Source organism: Octodon degus, unplaced genomic scaffold (genome assembly GCF_000260255.1).
Source record: "Octodon degus isolate 3935 unplaced genomic scaffold, OctDeg1.0 scaffold00101, whole genome shotgun sequence".
NCBI lineage: Eukaryota > Metazoa > Chordata > Mammalia > Rodentia > Octodontidae > Octodon > Octodon degus.
The window spans coordinates 7,245,648-7,265,262 of record NW_004524677.1 but is presented as its reverse complement, the minus strand read 5'-3'; the positions used below and the strand labels follow the sequence as shown (position 1 = coordinate 7,265,262).

The window sequence follows — 19,615 nt, the reverse complement described above, 5'->3', positions numbered from 1 at the left end:
CCTGTAGACCCTTCCCTAAAATACAAGATAGATAGATAGATAGATAGATAGATAGATAGATAGATAGATAAAATAAAACAGATATCAACATTTTCTCATTTATGTTTTTAAAGAAAGTATTCTTTCTTTCTTTTTTCACTTATGTGTGTGGTACAGGGTCGCACTATGCAGCTGAGACTCCTAGTGATCCTGCTTTTTTCAACCTTCCCAGCACTGAGATTACAGGCCTGTGCCACTGTGCCCCGACTCAGTCCCTGGCTCAGCATACCACAGGGGTTGGGGAGGTGCGGCATGCAGGACAGGGATCGAACCCTGGTCCCTGCACATGCCAAAGCAGGCGCTTAGTCCACTGACCTATTTCACCAGCCTAAAGAAAACATTCAGATATCTTACTTTAATGAACACATATGTATTTGGTTTTTCGGTCAGAATGGCTAATCTTTTTTTTTTAATATTGACTAATCTTTTAAGAAAAAATAAAACTTAAAAAGTTGATGTACACAATTTGCTCAGTTGTACAAATACTGAACAATTTAAATTCCATATTTTCTTCTGTAAATCTGAAGTAAGAGAATTCCAGATGTTATTTATATTGCCATGAGAAGAAAGAAATTAAGTATCCTGCACTACCCGCAGATTGTTTTATAAAGCAATATTTAAAAATCACTCTTCTGATCCAACTCAGATAACTTGTTACTTTCTAATAAAAACATTTTTAAAGTTCAGTGAAAATGTTTCACAGTCTGTACTCAACACAATTACTGATTTAGTTATTGACTTCAATTTTCTTTTGATTCACATAGCAATTTTTAATCCTACAAGATTGCAATAAGCAAATGAAGAAATACAAAAGAATCTTTGGTGCCTTAAGGGAAATGACAAAATGAGACACACTTAGTGTGTAAGAATATTAACTGAACAGATGTAGGAAGACTCATAGGAAGGAATTTTCCCCACTGTTAAAATAGCAAGCTTATAATCAATAAGGTATAAAATAAAATGCATAGTATAATAATGAAATAGGACATTAACTTAGTAACACTGTAATGATAATTTTGATCAGGCAATCCACAATATATTGGCTATTTTAATAATGTTTAGAAGTTTTATAAATTTAATTTATATTACTAAAGGACAAAATAAGAGAGCTAGTTAGGGTAAAAGAGAGGAAAAAAGAGAGAACAAGAGAGTCAGAAAGGGAGAGACAGGAGAGAGAGAGAAAATCTAAACATTTTCTTTCTGTTTATCTCCCACAGTACAAGGCATGAATTATTTCCTTTGTTATTCTGATTAATGTCTGAACAGAAATACACATTTGGTATACTATTACTCTTCACTTTAATAACCTTTATAAAACTGAGTTACAGGACTTCCTGGAGATGCAAGCACGCATGGCATATGCTGGGTGAGTTCATAATTTAGTCAGTGCCTGCTGAGTGGATCAAAATTTGCAGCTTGCACACAAATTTCTTTATTTCCCCAAACATTCTTTCTGTGGCATCCACACTAACATACGAGAAGTATGACACTCATTTCCTGTAGGAAGGTTTGAATTTCCCATCATTTGTTCGATTAAATGCATTGAAGTACTTTAGAGTCTCTAAATCAGGCCGGCAGTGAAGAACAGTCACATGACAAGCAAATAAGTCCTGCTGGGAAGATGTTGCTTAAGTGATAAAGTGGGTTAGCTAACAAGCGAGCTACAAAATTAAATATTAGCTGAGGGAAGGTAGGCATCTGCGAGGTCCTGCCTACTGGGGACCGAAGCATATATAGCGTGCAAAATCCCTGAGTCTCAAGGCAAAGGGCGATTTCTTGGGAGCTCCAGCAATTGAAAACCATGAAACATCTATTATTGCTTCTACTGTGTGTTTTCTCAGTTAGGTCTCAAGCCACCGATGACTACGATGATGAGGTGACCTGAAAAATACTACTACTTTATTACTAATATTGTTACTATTAGATAGAATGGAACCATAATCTTATGAGAAGAGTTGTTTAAGTGAAGGTAGAATTTACTCAGATTATAAAGCTGGGCTGTTTATCTCCAGCATGTGTTTTGCTTAAGGAATACCATGTGGTGCTTCATTTCATGTGTAAAAGTGAAATGATTTCTTGTTTCCTGGTTTATTACCTTTATTTTCCCAGGTTGAAGATGACTTAGCTGACGTAATGTTTCATTTTTTGCTATTGTTAGTTTTCATCCTAAATACCATGATTTTTACTTAGTGATAGCAAAAAATTCTTTGCAGTTATACAAGTAAAATCCAAAAATATAAAAAGCTACAACATAGTAGCCTGCATTCTAAAGGAAGAAATTTAGGGCAGGCAGATGGTTCTTTGATGAAAGGGGCTAATATATAGCTGTTGATATTACTCACTGCTTACGATTAAGAATTATAATCTAAGTTTAATACCAAACTAAGTTAAGTGTAACAACAGAAAGTGAAATATTCTTTTATTTAAGTGAGAAAATTTAAATTAGAGATGGTACTTATTATTAATGCTTATAAAGCAACTCAGTCTATTTTCATTTGAGAACTGTTTTTTCTCAAACGTTATCTCTACCTTCTTTTTTTTTACTATTGCTTTGATCTTAATGAAAATATATAAATGCATTTAGGAAAAGGAATGTTTAAATACCTTTAACTTTATTTTTAAATGTATGATTCAGTTTCTTGTGCATAACGTATTATCGTCATATTAGAGGTAGGAATTTCAAGTAATACCTAACGGCAAGAATCATTTGGGGTAATTTGCTGATTTTGAGGGGAGAACCTACTTCTATTATCTGATTGCATATATAAAAAGGTAATCGTCTGATTAATGACATTACATGAAAAATGTAAAACACATGTAAGACTAAATTTTTATGATGTACTTTGCAAGGTAATTTCGCGTCTTTACTCACCAGTCCTCCTAGAATCAGTGCAATAGTTGCAGCTCCAAAATGGATTTTCTGAGTTTTACTTATCTTAATCAATTATCTTCATAAACCTAAATAGAGGACCCCTATAAATTCTTCAAATACTTTACATGTTCTTTTCTCTGGTAAACCGAGACCATCAGTGCTATATCGCTAATACTACTCTAAAACAAAGAGAAAATGTTTTTTTTCCTTATAATGTTATTTGACACATATAGTAGAATCATATTCCATAAAATCTGAGTATCTCTATTTCAGGCAATGTCTTATATTTGAAGCGTGTACTTCTTCCAAATCTTCATGCATTAATGTATGTGTGAGTGTGGGTGTGGGTGTGAGTGTGGGTGTGGGTGTGGGTGCGTGCATGTGTGTGTGCAGTTCAGTGGCCAGGCAGGGGCATCCAGAGCAAATTGGTTTGGCTTTCAGTCCTAGAACTACTCCAATAAATTTTAGTTGATACAATAATTGAGTGAATAAATGACAATAAAATTCCAAATACAATTTATTAGATGACTTTTAGACTTACTATTATGTGAGCAAGCTCAATTACTGCTGAAGTTTTGCTTATTAATTTGTAATTAAAGGTCCTACTGGTATGACTACTGAAAAAAATGTAATAAAATTTTTAGTCCAAATCAAAACTTTTATACTGCCTTGCATAGTTTCCACTTCATGACCTATTAATGTAATATTTTAAAGTTAGCAAATACTTTTATTTACAACATAAAAACATTAAGAATTATGTTACATATGACAAAATCATTTTATATCAGACAAAATCATTTACATATTTTATGTTTGACAAAAATTATGTAAGAAATTTCAAGAGAATGATTTAATCAATAATTTCATTGGTTGGATAGAAGAAGAAAAGTGGAGCTAACAGAAATTGCTCAAAAAGCAAAAGGGGGAGGGGGACAGAAGGAAGGGGAACAGGAAAAATGAGAAAAGAAGGGTAAAATGGAAACCAAACTTTGCAAATAAGCAGGCGAGGATGAGCTGAAGTGGGGGTAGGGGTCAATCAAGGTGCAGCATGTACAGGTGCAAGCTCCCGATGATTAATGACATTGCTGTATATACCTCCACTGCACCAATAAACCTAAATAACATTTTTGAAAGTGGCATTGATAATGGAGACGTCACTTAAACAATGGTATTGGTTATGTATGACTCCGATAGAAATCACGACCACTGACTACCTCAGGTGCTGCTACAAGGGTGTCCTATGGAAGTCACTTAGCTCTTGCAGGAGGTTCAGAAGCCAGATGCGAGCTATGACATCCTTATCCCAAAAGGGAACAGACAGCCTGCCCAAGGTCTCATGGCCTCTAAATGTGGGGCTCAAGCAGTCTCATTCCAGAGTATACTTCAAAGATTATCTTGTTTTCAACAAACTTCAAATAAAAATTTCAGTTTAAGGAAATCTTTATTATCTCTTAAACCTGACTATGTATGAGTTAGTCTAATTATCATTTCATAAAAATTGAAGGTAGGGAAACAATTAGTGACAGTTATAAGAATTTACAAATCCAAGAGGCTGGGGAATATACCTTCTTCTTGTCAGTACAGATTCCTGACAATTTTGCAGACGCCATTGCTTAAGTTACAAGAGTCTGAGGTCTTGTCTGCTTAAAATCTAGTGTTTGGGTTCAGGCCTCCTAACACTTCCTTATAGTCCTGGACTACATTGGGTTATTTTGCTGAATTCAAGTACCTACAATATCTGAACTGGCATCAAGTATAAAAAAGTCCTTTAAAGACTTCTCCAAATACAGCTTCTCTAACAGCAATGGAATACTCATCTCTGACAAAACAAAACAAAACAAAAAAGGGGGATATAAACAAAGGACCATTTTATAGTGAAAAAAATATATGCATATACAAAATAGCTAGGGTAGGTATACAGCGACTTTCTCTTAGTTCATTGAGAAGGAAGGTTTGTACTAGTATTGTTTAGACAAGATATCACGTCTGCATCTTGTCCTGTGAATAACTGCTATGAAGACAATAACTAGCAATGTATTATTATAACTGTCCTACTAACCTGTTTTGAAACTGTTCCATTGCTATTTTTTATTTTCTCATTAAAATGAATAAAAGAAACCATTTCCAAGGCACACTAACTTTATGTGCAGTTGCTGTCTCACCTGATACCGAAGGACACAGAAAGAGCTTTGCTAGGCAACATCAACAAACAGCCAGTGGGTGGACCTTGAGCATATGGTCGGCTTGCAACTACCTCAGCTATAAAACAAGGGCGCTGAAGTAATTGCACCCTATGTCTTCTACAGCACTCTGCATTTCTGTCTGGCTCCCTGTAGGTGCTCCCGGATGCCCGTGGTCATCGACCCCTTGACAAGAGGAGGGAAGAGGCTCCTAGCCTGAGACCTGCCCCACCTCCCATCAGTGGAGGTGGCTATCGGGCCCGCCCAGCCAAAGCACTTGCCAGCCAAAAGAAAGTGGAAAGAAAAGCCCCCGACGCAGGAGGCTGTCTTCACGCTGACCCAGACCTGGTAGGTGCCCTGGAGGGTTCTATGCTGAGAAAGCCTGATGTGCCACCAACCTGCATTACAGTTGGTGTTTGCTAAGCTTGGAATTAAAATTCCAGTAATGCAGGTAATGGAGCCTTGGCTTAGGCTTCTTTCTTGTGTTGTTTGCTCTGTGCTCTAGAGAATAAATTAGAACATATGGATATTGTCTTTGTTTTGTATTTTGCCTACACCTTTTGTAAGGTAGGCAAAATTTTTCATAGCCCGATTATATTTCATGGTTAGGATCACTCTTAATAGTTATCAGACATGAGGATAATCATGAAGTGTCTCTTTTTCCATAAGGAGAATCAAGTAATAAGTTTCTATATTGACTGATGAAAGCATTGTCTTGACTATGCACCATTTTAACAGATTTCCAGGACCAGGTCCCTCCTCTAACCCGTGCTGCCGCTTCACTTGCAGGGGGTGCTGTGTCCCACGGGATGTCAGCTGCAAGAGGCATTGCTAAGTCAGGAGAAACCCATCAAAAACAGTGTCGCTGAGCTGAACAACAATGTGGAGTCTGTGTCCCAGACCTCTTCTTCCAACTACCAGTATGTGACTCTGTTAAGAGACATGTGGCAAAAGCGGCAGGAACAACTGAAAAGTAAATGTCTTTGTGTTTTCCATTTGATTCTCAATAGTGACATCAGATCTATTTGCTGTGCAAAATGCGTGGTTATAAGAATTCCATTTCTAGGTTGACCTCAACTGCATTGACACTACTTTCTGAAAGTGCCCGGTTACTATGAGGTCCTTCCCTTGGCACCTTCACCTGAAGTTGGCCAGATAAACATGATTCCAGTATTACCCTATGAAAAATTTCACTCAGCTTCCTTCTTTTTTGCCCATATGAAATTTGTCTTGTGACTCAGAAGGCAGTTTTCACAAAGGACAAATTAAGCATTTATAGGTTTTGAATATATGAAAATAATCCACAGTATATAGAGCTGAGTTGTGAGTGATTCTGGCCTGTGAATCTTTAATCTTTAATCTAGGTGCTCGGGGTCATTGACGTGGCAATTAGGAGTCAGCTACTATGAGAGGCTTCACTGTGGATAACTTTCTATGTTTTCCAAAGGAATCGTGAAATCTCCCTTGTAAATTTCAAGTTCTGTATAAATCAGTGATGGCAAATGTATGGCTCTCATGCTGTAACAGGCTGTCTGTTATGACTGAAAGCTCTAAAAGTTTTGGCATCACTGAGCGAATCAGATATATCCACTCCATGTGATGTTGAGTGTGAGAGATGGCAATCTCATGTACTATTTTCTCTTCATCAAAGAAATAATCAGTTATATTTATGGTTGGATGTTGTCTTTAGATTTATAGTAAATTACTGGTGTGGTCATTGGGCTGTCTTAATTTCTGTATGCCATGGGTTAAATGATTTCTAAATACCATACTTCATAGTTGCTTGATTTATAGCTATGTCAAACTCAATGTCTATTCATATATTATTAGAAGATCAAATTCGCTATTATGTAGTTGAACACATTTAGTATTTCTGAGGTTCAAAATACTGACAATTTTTCCATAATTTCATTTTTCCAGATAATGAAAATGTTATAAATGAATATACCTCAGAACTAGAAAACCACAGAATATACATAGATGAGACTGTGAGCACTAACATTCCAGCTAATCTTCGTGTGCTCCGCTCAATCCTGGAAAACCTGAGAAGCAAAATACAGAAACTAGAATCTGACGTTGCAGCCCAAATGGAATACTGTGGCACGCCGTGCACCGTCAGCTGCAATATTCCTGTAGTGTCCGGCAAAGGTAACCAACCAACTATCGGCACTTCTGTAGGGATCCAGAAGAAAACACTCCCTAAAAACAGGAGGCTAAAAAATAAGTACAGGGGCTGGTGAGATGGCTCAGTGGTCTAAAGCACGTACTTAGAACAAGCTTAGCAAAGCACAGGGACCGTGGTTCAATCCCCCAGCACCACATGCCAGCCAGCCCCGACCCCTGGTGGGCTGAGCTGGACACACACACACACACACACACACACACACACACACACAAAATAAATAAATTTTCAAAAAAAAAAATAAGTAAGCAGGTTTTCCCAAAGAGCATAAGGTTGCAGCATGTTGCGAGGTTACTTGCAGAACGTTGTATTCGGCCTTGGGAAGATGCCTTTACCATGTGCGGCTCATCAGGACGGACAGTGTCGCTGGGGGAGTTTTCAGGGAGGGGTTGGTACATGTCAGAAGACTGAGGAGGAACAGATGGCAGGGCCACGGAAGGAGGTGGGGATCTCCCCACCCTCTTGCTTCTGTCTGTGAGCGTGCCAGGGAACAAGAAGATGGAAAGGGTTTCTTTCTTTCTTTCTTTCTTTCTTTCTTTCTTTCTTTCTTTCTTTCTTTTTTTTTTTCTGGGCAGATAGAATCCCTCAAAGTTCAGTTCAATTTTCAGTAAAAGGAAAGTCCAGTTTCTCTAATATTCTGAAATGTCCGTAATAAAACAGTCCTCCATAACTTGCATGAGCAGCTGCAAGAACCGGGGTTAACGGTCGAGTAATTAGGTTGCTGAGCACTGAACGTAGCACGTTGTCTTGTGCTTGCAGAATGCGAGGAAATCATTAGGAAAGGAGGAGAAACGTCCGAAATGTACCTCATTCAGCCAGACAGCTCCACCACACCGTACAGGGTGTACTGCGACATGACCACGGAGAGCGGAGGTAAGGGCCGGTGCGGCTCGCTCGTGTAGGCTTGGACGCCAGGAAACAAGGCCTTGCTCTGACACAGCCGGACATGCACTATTCAGTCTAGTATTTCGTGCTTAAAAATACCTACAACCCATGATGGGTGCAAGATAAAGCATTTATTATTTTCAAAGAGTTCAAAAGCATCACTGACCATTTCCTCTTTATGTCTATGTTGGAGGAAAGTATATGAGTAGAAATAAAACACATCGATGGGCAAGGCATTCAGATGTTCCCTTCAAAGTGATGTTACTTGTTATTGGTTAACTTCTGCTGCTTTTCTTTCTGTCAAACAAAGGGTGGACAGTAATTCAAAACCGTCAAGACGGTAGTGTTGACTTCGGCAGAAAGTGGGCCCTGTATAAACAAGGATTTGGAAATATTGCAACCAGCGCCGAAGGGAAGAAGTACTGTGGCCTCCCAGGTAAACACTGGAAGCATGAAGTGAAATCGCTGTGTTTAACATGGGACTTCTTTCTGTTCAAAAGAAAAAGCACAGTGTCAGGAGTCAGGTTTTAGGTTTTGAACAGTGAAGGGCAGTGGAAACATAAAGATGAGCAAGAAAGGAGGAGAGAAAAGCAGATTTGAGCTTATAAAGATTTGGCTTTGGGTAAGATTTTATTCTATTTTTCTTTCAGGTGAGTATTGGCTTGGAAATGATAAGATCAGCCAGCTTACCAGGATGGGGCCCACCGAGCTTTTAATTGAAATGGAAGACTGGAAAGGTGACAAAGTCAAGGCGCAATATGGAGGATTCACAGTGCAGAACGAGGCGAACAAGTACCAAATCTCACTGAGCAAATATCGAGGCACGGCTGGCAATGCTCTGATAGAGGGGGCTTCCCAGCTGTCGGGAGAAAACAGGACCATGACCATTCACAACGGCATGTTCTTCAGCACCTACGACAGAGACAACGACGGCTGGTACGTGCTTCCCTGCCCTTGGTTTAAGTCTCGCTGATGCGATTCCTCGGCACCATTCCTAAGAGCCAGTGCTGCTAACAGACTTCATTACTGGGTCACTGACTATCAGCAGTTGTACTCTATGCTTTATGTTTCACTTGAATACATTTTGACTATGTATAAGGTAGACATCACTGTTGTCATTTCTCAGGGGAGATTTAGACAGATTAACACATTATACACACAGTGAACACCCTCACCTCGAAAACTGTGGCATTGGAGGGAGGGTGGAATGAGTGCAGTGATGGAGAACGGTCAAAGTGTGTTCGGTGGATGTACAGATTGCCAAAATGAAACTCATTATTCCCGAGAGCTAGTAAGCACCAAAACAAAATGTGAGGGGAAAGAGATTGTGTCGTTTATCTAAATCACCTAATTTCAAAGAAGTAGAACTTGAATTATAGCAAGTCACTTTCTGAGTTATAACTACTTAGAAGCATAGCTATGCATCTACATGCTAACGTGCACATGAAAGCCTTCGCTGTGTTTTCCAAGGATCTGTAATACTAAAGCAAGCCTCCCTCCCCCTTTATTTGCTATTGGGCAGAGAAGGCCTTGGTGTAGCAGCAGCACTTCACATATGGCACCTAAGGGAAAGGGCACCACACCCAACTGAGGATGCCATTCCTCTGTGGGCACTACACGAAGAATTCATGTCACCACTGTCGTTCTGTTTCTAATACCCCCAAACATGTTTTCTTTCAGGGTGAATGCAGACCCCAAGAAGCAGTGCTCTAAAGAGGATGGTGGCGGATGGTGGTATAACCGGTGCCATGCAGCCAACCCCAATGGCAGATATTACTGGGGTGGACAGTACAGCTGGGACATGGCGAAGCACGGCACAGACGATGGCGTCGTGTGGATGAACTGGAAGGGGTCTTGGTACTCAATGAAAAAGATGTCGATGAAGATCAGACCCTTCTTTCCACAGCAATAGTTTTCCAAGTGTAGATTTTTGTTCTTCTGTATGTGACAACTTTTTTTTACATTATGTTAAGAGAATTATCTTTCATACAATATATCCCTCTAAAACTCCCAAACTACTTTAAGTTTGACTTTCTGGGGAAAAGGGGGGTAGGATAAATGACATTAAAAATGGCACACAATTTGCTTTTGTATTCTTCATTTATCTTACTTACCAAGAGGTCACTAAAGGCTGGAGATTTAGCTCAGTGGCATCAATACCTGCGTGGCAAGACAAAGTCCCAAGTACAATCCCCAGTAGAAAAGAAGCCACTGAAAGGACAATGGTAGCTGAAGTTAGCTGATTCCAGCTGACTGCAAGAATTTCACATTAGAACAGGGATAATATATCCTTGTAGAAAAATGTTGAGGCAAACTGAAATCTTTTGTTTAAAAGTATACTTTCAAACCCTATTTATTTATGTAAGATCTGTCATAGAAAACTTTCAAGCAGATGTATGAATTGATTAAAGTGTTCTCTGTTGGACTGAATTGTTTTCTCACTTTGTGATTCTATCAGCCAATGAGACAAGCTTTGATCTCATGGGACAGGAAAACGTTTGCAACTTTAAGCCACTAGGAATCTAGAACTGGATGTTTACAGTTAAAATTGAGGACCAGGATCAGAACTTCCAAGAGGGTGCTCAGGATCAAGTCTAGGCCACTCCTTTCTAAGGAAAATGGTGAATTGGAGGCACATTTGCATGTCACCATGGAAACCAGGGGTTTTCCCTCTTGCAGTCACACTAGAACTGCAGTAGGAGTGATCGCCTGCTCCTCCTATGTGCTCCTGTGAACTGGGTTAATCACCCCAACGTGCCTTCCTGGCAGCTCCAATGCTCCTCTGTCCTCGCGGAGCTATGTGTCCTGAAGCCATCCTCTTAGTCTCTGCAACTAGACAGAGGTGATTGGTTGCTCTCTTGAGACCGCTGCTGCTCTCATAATTCCTCATCAACTCCGATTTTTTAAATCAACTCCAAATTTTACCGGGTTTCCTTGTCACAAGTTCTGTCCCCAGTGGCCTGAGTTCCTGAGTTCCGTCTGTCATCTCTTATGTTGCCTGAGGGAAAAAAACAAAAAAGAAAGAAAAGAAAAGTAAAACAGAAACATCCAACCAAGTCACTTTCCTGCTAAATGTTAGTTCTTTGCTATTGATGTCCAAATTCCTTAAATCAAAGTTCCCAGGGTGGGGCTAAAGTGGGCTATGTACTCTTGGTTCCAGTACCATCTCTTGCCCCTTCACCATTTACTTGCACTGTCACAATGGGTTTCCTCCATTCCAGGACAGGTTAGATCTTTTTAAAAATTTCCAGCAGCTTTATTGTGGATTGGTTGATCTATAAAACGAGTCAAAAATGCAATTTGGTGCTCAGCACTGCCAGACAAAGAACTAAACCCACCACCCCTGTTTAACATTATAATTTGATGAGTTTGCACACATACCTGCACATGTGCGGCCACCACTGTGATCAAGGTGTTGAGCACATTCATAATCTCCAAAAGCTTTCTAGTGTCTCCTTGCTTTGTTTTGCTTGGCTGGCTTGTGGCAAGAACATCTGACATGAGATTAAGCCCTTCACAAATTTTTAGGTTCAGACTATTGCATTCTCCATGGGCACCATATTGCAAAGTTTCTAGATTCTACTCAAAACTGTAACTGTAGCTTTATACTCACTAAAAATTCCCTTTCCCCAGCCTGTTAGTAGGATACACCCTTCTTCAGTAATGAATTCTCATTCTGCTTTCAGTTTAGCACCACTAGCTTGTCAAATATCTCTTGGAAATTGCCACTCCTTTTCTTCCTATTCAATTAACTTGACTGTTTAGAAACCATGAAATATCCTTGCACGGTGTTGGTGAGAATGTAAAATAGCGAAGCCACAATGGAAAACAGTATATTGGTTCTGAAAAAAAAAATTTTAAATGGAATTCCCATGAGCAATCCCTCATCTGGGTCTAATCCTAAAAAACCCTGAAATTAGAGCCTCAAAAAGATATCTACTCTCCTGTGTTTATTGCACCTTTACTCACCATAGCCAGGCCCTCTGTGCAATGTTCGCACTGTGCACAGCGGTGCTCCCAACATTCCCAAGAAGCTGTTCATTTCCAACACTCCCTTTAACTCCCGGCACCCACAGAATTCTTTCTGAAATACTTAGGGAATTTGTGTCATTGGTCAGCAAATAACAACGGCCATCAATCTGTTACTAGGATACACCGTTCTTCACTAATGAATTCTCATTCTGCTTTCAGTTTAGCACCACTAGCTTGTCAAAAAGACTGATTTTCACAATTTATAAACATTGAATGGTTAAACCCATTATCAAAATTAGATTATCAAAAAGATTATCAAAATTTTGGTGTCCATGTTTTTATAGAGAACTCATCAAAAGTGGAAAATTTCCTGGGGCTGCTGGGCACTGGGGAGAGGCCATCATTAGACCCTTGCTCAGCCCTTCTTGCACACATACAAGACCTAATGAGTCCCTAGGCCTTGATGTAATGCCAGAGAGAAGAGCCACCAAAGTCACCAACGTTAGGGTCAGTTGGTAGTTAATGTGAAGAGAGCAGAAACAGTCCCCCTGGGTCACAGGAAACGTTGAAGTGAAGCCCCTTGAAGCATCATTTCACAGAAATGCTACACTTTCGATTTTGCCCATTCAGCCAGCACAATTTTTTTTTTAATTAATTTATTTATTTTGTGTGTGTGTGTGTGTGTGTGTGTGTGTGTGTGGCCAGCTCAGCCCACCAGGGGGCGGGACTGGCTGGCATGTGGTGCTGGGGAATTGAACCGCGGTCCCTGTGCTTTGCCAAGCTTGTTCCAAGTAGGTGTTTTAGACCACTGAGCCGTCTCACCAGTCCCAACCAGCACAATTTTGAACAGAGTAAGATTGATCCAGTTAGAATATAGAAAACAGCCTGTAAAAATTTATTCAACCATTTCTTCATGAAGATAATGTAAAAATTAGTTGAAAGCTAATTAATTGGTTAAATCCATCATATGACATGAGATCATAATATATCTTATTATATGAATAAAACTGAAAGCAGCAGTGAACTATAAAGATTTTGTGCTTGGGGCATAAACTTCTAGTTCCTCTGCATTTAGGAACCAAGAGAAACAGCTAAGCATAGTGCATAAGAGATCGTTGTTCTGAGCTGATTACGGAGCGCCCACGTGAAGCAAAGGCCTAAGGCCTGACTCCAGTGAATCAGATGATCTTTGCACTTAATCATTACAAACTCAGCATCTTGTACACTGTTTTTTTTTTTTAATATAAATTTCCCGGTGCTGATCTAGGTTTATTACATCAGAGTTTGTTTCACATGGAAATAGCCAAACAATTTCTGTTTTTCAATCAATGTCCCAAGAGTTTCTGGTCCCTGGCTGGATCTGGGAATTGCAGATACAGGCTACCTTTGTATTTAACTGAGGCTTCTGCTATTTTCCTTACCTAGCTCTTTTTTATTCAAATGGCAACCATGATGGATTTTAAGCAGTCATTCTCAAAGTCGCCAATACTGTTCTCATCGGTGACCATTGCCTACATACAAAGCGGGACTTGGAGTTAACATGTCTCCAAAGGTCAAAACATTGTCCCCGCTCCACTGCGCTCACTGTCAGATGACTGTTCAGGCATAACTTCAGATTTTTTTAATGTGTAGCATCACCTTTACATACAGCTGAATCTGCCAGCTGCAGCAACCTCACCTTTTATCTACCTCTCTTAACCAAGATGTGGCAAGAACATAACCTTTTTTGTTGACTGAATTATAGTTCTTACTTCTCCTAACATTTTATTTTGAAAATGCCCTCTCCTAGGAGACATTTCACGGTAGTTTAATGAATATCCTTCTGTCCTTCACCCAGCGCAGCCAACTGTTTGCTGTGTTGTGCCTTATCTCTCCAAGGAAGGCATTTCAGGGAAGTTTTGCAACAGTTTAGGTGGGCGCGCAACCTAGAGGTCATAGCCCTGTTGGGGATCAGAGAGGCAAAGGTGAGCTTAGCAAATATTTTCCAGAGTCCTCTGTGGCAATCCATAGCTTACTTCGGCAATAAGCGGATGGCCAGGCAGCCACCAACTCAGGGACCCAGCTTTTCCCAGATCAGCGCTGGGACAGCTCATCTGGTTCTTGGGTTCTGTTTGTGAAGTGGTGCTTTAACCTCCTGGAAGTGGAAGACAGACTGTCCAGACGTTGCCCAAGAATTAACTGGAATCTCTTCCACTGGTGATTCTACTCCTTTTTAGAACTTGGAAGGGCTTCCTGCACTCATCCTCAACCAATTATGGATTTTTCTCCATAAATAAAGCTTATAAATTGAAAATAGAGTATCTCAGAACTGGTTCCTCTGTATAGTTCCTCAGCATAGAAATCAAACACATACACAAAACCAGAGTGAAGTCATTCTCTATATAAAAATTATGTAGGCATTCATAAATACAGGCAGAGATGTACACACCTCAATATCATAACTTTTACATTTAAGAATAAATGTAAAAATAAATTCTTGCTGGGGAGATAGCTCAGTAGAATAAGTGCTTGCCCGGCAAGTGCAAGGGCCTGAGTTCAATCCCTGGTTCTGCCCCAAAAGTAAATAAATAAATAAATAAATAAATAAGTCACAGTAAAATTTTTTGTAAAAAGGAATAAATATTCTTTTCTTGACAATGGAATATTTACAAAAATACATCCACAAAGAAAATATAAAATTAATAAAATATTTAAAAGGGAATAATTATGTATGTAGTTACAGGGTTTGCAAGGTCTACAGGGTCTTACTACGGAGATCAGACTCGTAGTGATTTTCCTGTTTTCAGCCTCCCAAGCACTGGGATTACAGATGTGAGCCACCACACCCAGTCTCAATCCCCACCTCAGTGAGCCCCGGATCAAACCCCCAGCAGCTGTGTTCTGCCTAAGCTGGTGCTTTAATCCGCTGAGCCGTCTGACTGGGCCTGAATAATTTTTAAATAATATAATTCATAAAAGTTTTGACAATACCTCCTTTGAGATGACTTACTCTAATTCCCTGAAAAGATAACAAATTATAAATTAAGAAAGCCTTGTCCATGTAGACCCTGGGGGAAAAATTGAAAATGAAAATTATAGCTTTTCTAGACTAAAAATCAAAACAAAAAAATCTAGAGGATAAAAGGGGAAAAAAAATCACCAAAAAGCTACGCTTTAAAAAGAGTGAAGACGAAGTTTCATAGAAGACACTATCCATCTAGAGTCCCATAGAAAAGTTTGTACATTGAAATTGAAATGTCAGGACCTGGGAGATAGCTCCGCCTGGCAAGAGGCTGCCTGGCAAGCACAAGGACTCGGGCTCGGTGTCTGGTACCACACGCCAGGCCAGGCCCGTGCTGTGCCTGCCTCGGAGACTGGATGTGGTGGCACTGCCTGAGATCCCAGCATGGGGCGGGGGTTAGACAGGAGCATCTAAAACTGCCTGAAACCCTGTACCAGACAGATACACACATAAAAGGCTTTTTAAAAATAAACAAAATACATACAATTGGAATTTCAATTCAATAGGCAACAAATGCTTTACTGTTATTCTAATAAGTGACTCCGAGATAATGAGCAACAACAACAAAATCCCAAAGTAGACTTTCTTCATAACATATTAAAATAAATTCTATATTAAATATATAAATGTAAATGAAAAATATGTTTTAAATCATTTAAAATGTGTCTATATAATCTTAAAGTGGGGAGAGACTCTTATGTAACACTGGCTATTTTACATAAAGGAGCTCTGACTTAAAGGAATTCACAGTATGACACCACAAATAACATAAAAGGGTTAGTTCCGAGGTACAGATGGAGGTAAGGAGGCCTCCAGGAGCAACTCAGGTCTTCCTGCGGCAGATGTGAGCGAAGGGCTCCCAGAAGCAGTGTTACCTGAGCTGTTCTTAAAGGGATGGAGCAGCCCCTTCCTGTCAATATATAGCAAGGTGTAGCGAAAAAGGCAATGTAATTGAAGTATAATTGAATGATTGTAGAGGCTGAAAATGGGCCAGTCTGTCAAAGAGTTCATCTGCTGAGCTGAGAACTGTGAGCTGTACTATCTTTCACCTGCTTGCCTACTGAAGATATGAGATGGTCACGTCAACCCAAGAGAGAGGGGACTCACCTGTAGGGTGAAGTAACGTGGTATGGCCAAGAGTAGTAATTGGGGACCTCAATGACTTCTTCCCTTAAAAACAAAATTTTAGGGCCAGGGAGATGGCTCAGTGGAATATGCGCTTCTCTGGCAAGCGCAAGGGCCTGAGTTCAGTCCCCGGTTCCACACACACAAAAAAAAAAAAAAACCAAAAAAACAGAATTTTAATCATAGTCTTGCACCAAGCCTAAAGCAGACATGTCCCAGCCACTCTTGCAGTTATATCCACCCACGTGATCAAGGTGGTGAATAAGTTTTTGGCAGACGTGCTACATGGAACAGCCCAGAATATCCCAGAAAACAAAGAGAAGATTTTTATTCATTCTCCAGGCAGTCAGAGGATGTGATATTTGGACAGTGAGAACATCCCAGAGTATGGAAGCCATCACAATGAGGTTGGTGGCTTCCTGGAGATAGAGAGGATGTATTTTGTGAGGAAGACATCAGTTTCTGTCTTGTTGAAGCTATGTGTGCCCACCCTAGTCTCCCTTGTTAAAGATAAGTGCTTATGCCACTGTCATGATAAATGCTTGCTTTAAGGAGCTGTTTCAGAAAAAATCATGACTTAAAAAGCTGAGACAGGATTATAGTCCAGCAGAAATTAAGAGACTAAAACAAATTTAAGAGGTAAATGGGGGACAGAATAGTAGCAGATGCTGAAAACAGTAGTGCAGGAAAAGCCTTGAAAGTAGACCATTAAATTTTGTAACAAAATCATTGTTGATGTAAGGAAAGGAATTGTAAGGGAGGGATAACCTTACCAAAGCCACGTGAAAGCCAGTTTCCCAGAAAGGAGAGACAATGAGGCAAATTAATAATTAATTTCAGGCAAATGAAAATAAAACAACAGAATAAAGACCAGGTAAGGTGGAAAAGAGATTTTTGGTGCCTTTTCTCACAAATAAACTATCTCTCACCATCATGACCCAGCTAATGTTGGCTATTGTTTATTAAACTGAAAGCTTACTTAATCCTTTGATAATAAACACAAAATCTTCAAAATATTTGGAACAATCACCTCCACCCATTTGTAATTGGGCTCATCCTGTGGTGCTGCCCAGGATGTCATTCTGAAAAGCAACTATTTTCTCAAATTCCCCATAGCATATGTGTGAGCATAATTGGGTCAGGACAGAGAGGACCCAAATCACGATGTTAAGAGAAATAAGGCTTCTTTAAATTTTCAAGAGACTCTTATCCTATTGTCCAAAGATTTGGAGATATTACATCTCTATCAACAGTTTTCAAGTCCAGCTAAGGAACTGGGAAATACTTCCTGTAGGATCCTAGCAAGCTCATCTCCCCTCTGTCCTTAGCCTAGCCCTTGCTCTAACCCACTTCCCTGCCTCCACTCCTGCCTCCCTTCTGCCCTTCCCTCTTTCTATCCCTCTTTCTTCCACCTTTTCTCACTTCCCTGCTTTTCTTCCTTCCTTCTTTTTTCCTTCCTTCCTTCTTCCTTTCCTTCTTTCCTTCTTTCTTTCTTGGGAGAAAGCAATATGAAACAGGGTTCTGTGTAGATTACCTGAGATATTTTAATACCATAGAGTGCCAATGGCAAGTAATTGTTGCTAAAAGCAATATGGATGAAGTATTGGGGGCAGGAGCAAAGGCCAGCAAGGCTACACATACGACTTGGACCCAATAAAATAATGACCAATGTAAGCATGCTGAATTTATGAAAATGGTATAGATCCTATTTAGTGAGGTGCCTTCAAACTATGATCTATTTTTAATAACAATAAATGTGTCATAGAATATAGATTGTGGCTGGGAAGAAAAGGAGGTCAAATCAATGCTAGGACGGTTGTCAGCAGAAGCTCAATCTGTTTCTGGAACATTTGCAAGTTTTTGAAGATTTTAAATGTTTATGTGCTGAAATAAAAACTGAGTTTGCATTATATTCTCTACTGGAAAACTTGAACAACATATCTCTATTTTGCTCAAGGAGAATGCTTGTCCTGCCTTCCTGGATTTGCTCACTAACAGGAGGGATGAAAAGACTATAAATTATGAATTCCTCTGCACAGGCCAGTCACTGTTCAGCCCAATGAGTTTTAACATAAAATGTAGATTTAAGAATATGTAAAACAAGCTTTTGTTTGTAATAGGTCTATGACATTGGTGACATTGGATGCTGTGGGAAGAGAAGTTTCAAAAGGCCACCCTGCGGGGCAGCAGGCAGAAGCTCCTCTAATCTGATACCTTCCTGCTGACGTAATGTATGTCTTCGCTATGTGTTTATAAAAAATTTAAAGCCCACAGAGCTATTTAAAGGTACAAAATGCTTGTGTACTTTATTTTTCAAAGCACTGATATATCTCAGTTTCATTTAGCTACAGTACAAAGAATAATAAAATAGCACCTGGAAAACTTTCAGTAGGTTGTCAAGACTCTTGACTCCTTGTATCATCATTTTCTCTCCATTTTGCTGAAGGATAGACACTGAATCTCCCCCTGCCACCGCATCACCCCTTAGGTTGCCACTGGCCTTATTTTCATGCGAACAACTCTGAGGGAATAGTCTGCTCCTTTAAAGGGACTCCAGACAACCCCATTCTCGATCTCATAGGGGCTGTTGTCCCTGGGGTCATAGGTGCCTCCAGGGTAGTAGATGCCATTGAGATTGGCTGCCTGGCAATTGTTGTACCACCAGCCTCCTCCATAGATTTCAGCACAGTTCTCTTCCCACTGGTCTGCATCCTTGTCAAAGGTACTGAACTGCATGCCATTGTGAGACGTGTACTCTGCCCCTTCTTCTGCAGAACCCTCAATCAGGGCATCGCCAGCAGTGCCCTGGTAGGAGGAGACCTCCAGGGCGTAGCCTTCCGCCTCAGAGCCCACCCGCAAGCGATACTCTGCAAACGCCCCCTTCCCGGCCCAGTCCTCTAACTCAACCCTGAGCACCGAGCCCTGCCGAGTGAGTAAGTGGAGACGGTCATTGCCTAGCCAGAACTCTCCTTCTCCTCTGCCATTCAGGTTGCCGAAACCTCTCTTGTAGTCTTGCCAGGTCCGGTTAAAATTCAGTGAGCCATCCACTCTCTGCTGGATCAAAAGCCATCCTCCCAAAGCGGTCTCTTGATCGCAATAAACAGAAAAAATCTTACTGGATCCTGGAGGCTTGATACTGAAAATGCCACTCTGGGCACCTGATGGATGTGTTTGGAGAACATCACCACAGTCTAAAAGAAAAATTAAGCTGGTTGGAAGAAGTTACTCTCATTTAGCTTTACAAACACAGGCAGATCTAGAAAGGCAAATACTGCCTTCCTACCTCCCTCCCTCCCTTCCTTTCATCCTTCCTTCCCTCCTTCCTTCCTTCCTTCCTTCCTTCCTTCCTTCCTTCCTTC

General features: G+C 40.2%; 2 protein-coding genes across 2 annotated transcripts in view; one reads left to right on the top strand and one right to left on the bottom strand.

Annotated features, from left to right (window-relative positions):
* Positions 1 to 1,778: 1,778 nt before the first annotated feature.
* Fgb (fibrinogen beta chain) lies at positions 1,779 to 10,588 on the top strand. Its single transcript, XM_004638706.3, has 8 exons — positions 1,779 to 1,915; positions 5,248 to 5,439; positions 5,881 to 6,064; positions 7,012 to 7,239; positions 8,033 to 8,146; positions 8,469 to 8,594; positions 8,809 to 9,094; positions 9,839 to 10,588. The coding sequence occupies exons 1-8, from the start codon at positions 1,841 to 1,843 to the stop codon at positions 10,068 to 10,070; spliced, it is 1,437 nt and encodes a 478-aa protein (XP_004638763.1). The 5' UTR covers positions 1,779 to 1,840; the 3' UTR covers positions 10,071 to 10,588.
* Positions 10,589 to 18,535: 7,947 nt separating this feature from the next.
* Fga (fibrinogen alpha chain) overlaps positions 18,536 to 19,615 on the bottom strand; it is a 7,733-nt gene continuing 6,653 nt past the window's right edge. Inside the window, exon 6 of the mRNA XM_004638705.2 lies at positions 18,536 to 19,447. Within this exon, the coding sequence (XP_004638762.2) occupies positions 18,741 to 19,447 (707 nt within the window). The 3' untranslated portion in view covers positions 18,536 to 18,740. The remainder of the gene's footprint in view (positions 19,448 to 19,615) is intronic.

Excerpts from the sequence above, each read along its gene's own strand:
- Fgb (XM_004638706.3), top strand. The coding sequence starts at position 1,841 with ATGAAACATCTATTATTGCTTCTACTGTGTGTTTTCTCAGTTAGGTCT. Across the intron at positions 7,240-8,032 it reads TCCTGTAGTGTCCGGCAAAG|AATGCGAGGAAATCATTAGG; the intron begins GTAACCAACCAA and ends TTGTGCTTGCAG. Across the intron at positions 8,595-8,808 it reads GAAGTACTGTGGCCTCCCAG|GTGAGTATTGGCTTGGAAAT; the intron begins GTAAACACTGGA and ends TTTTTCTTTCAG.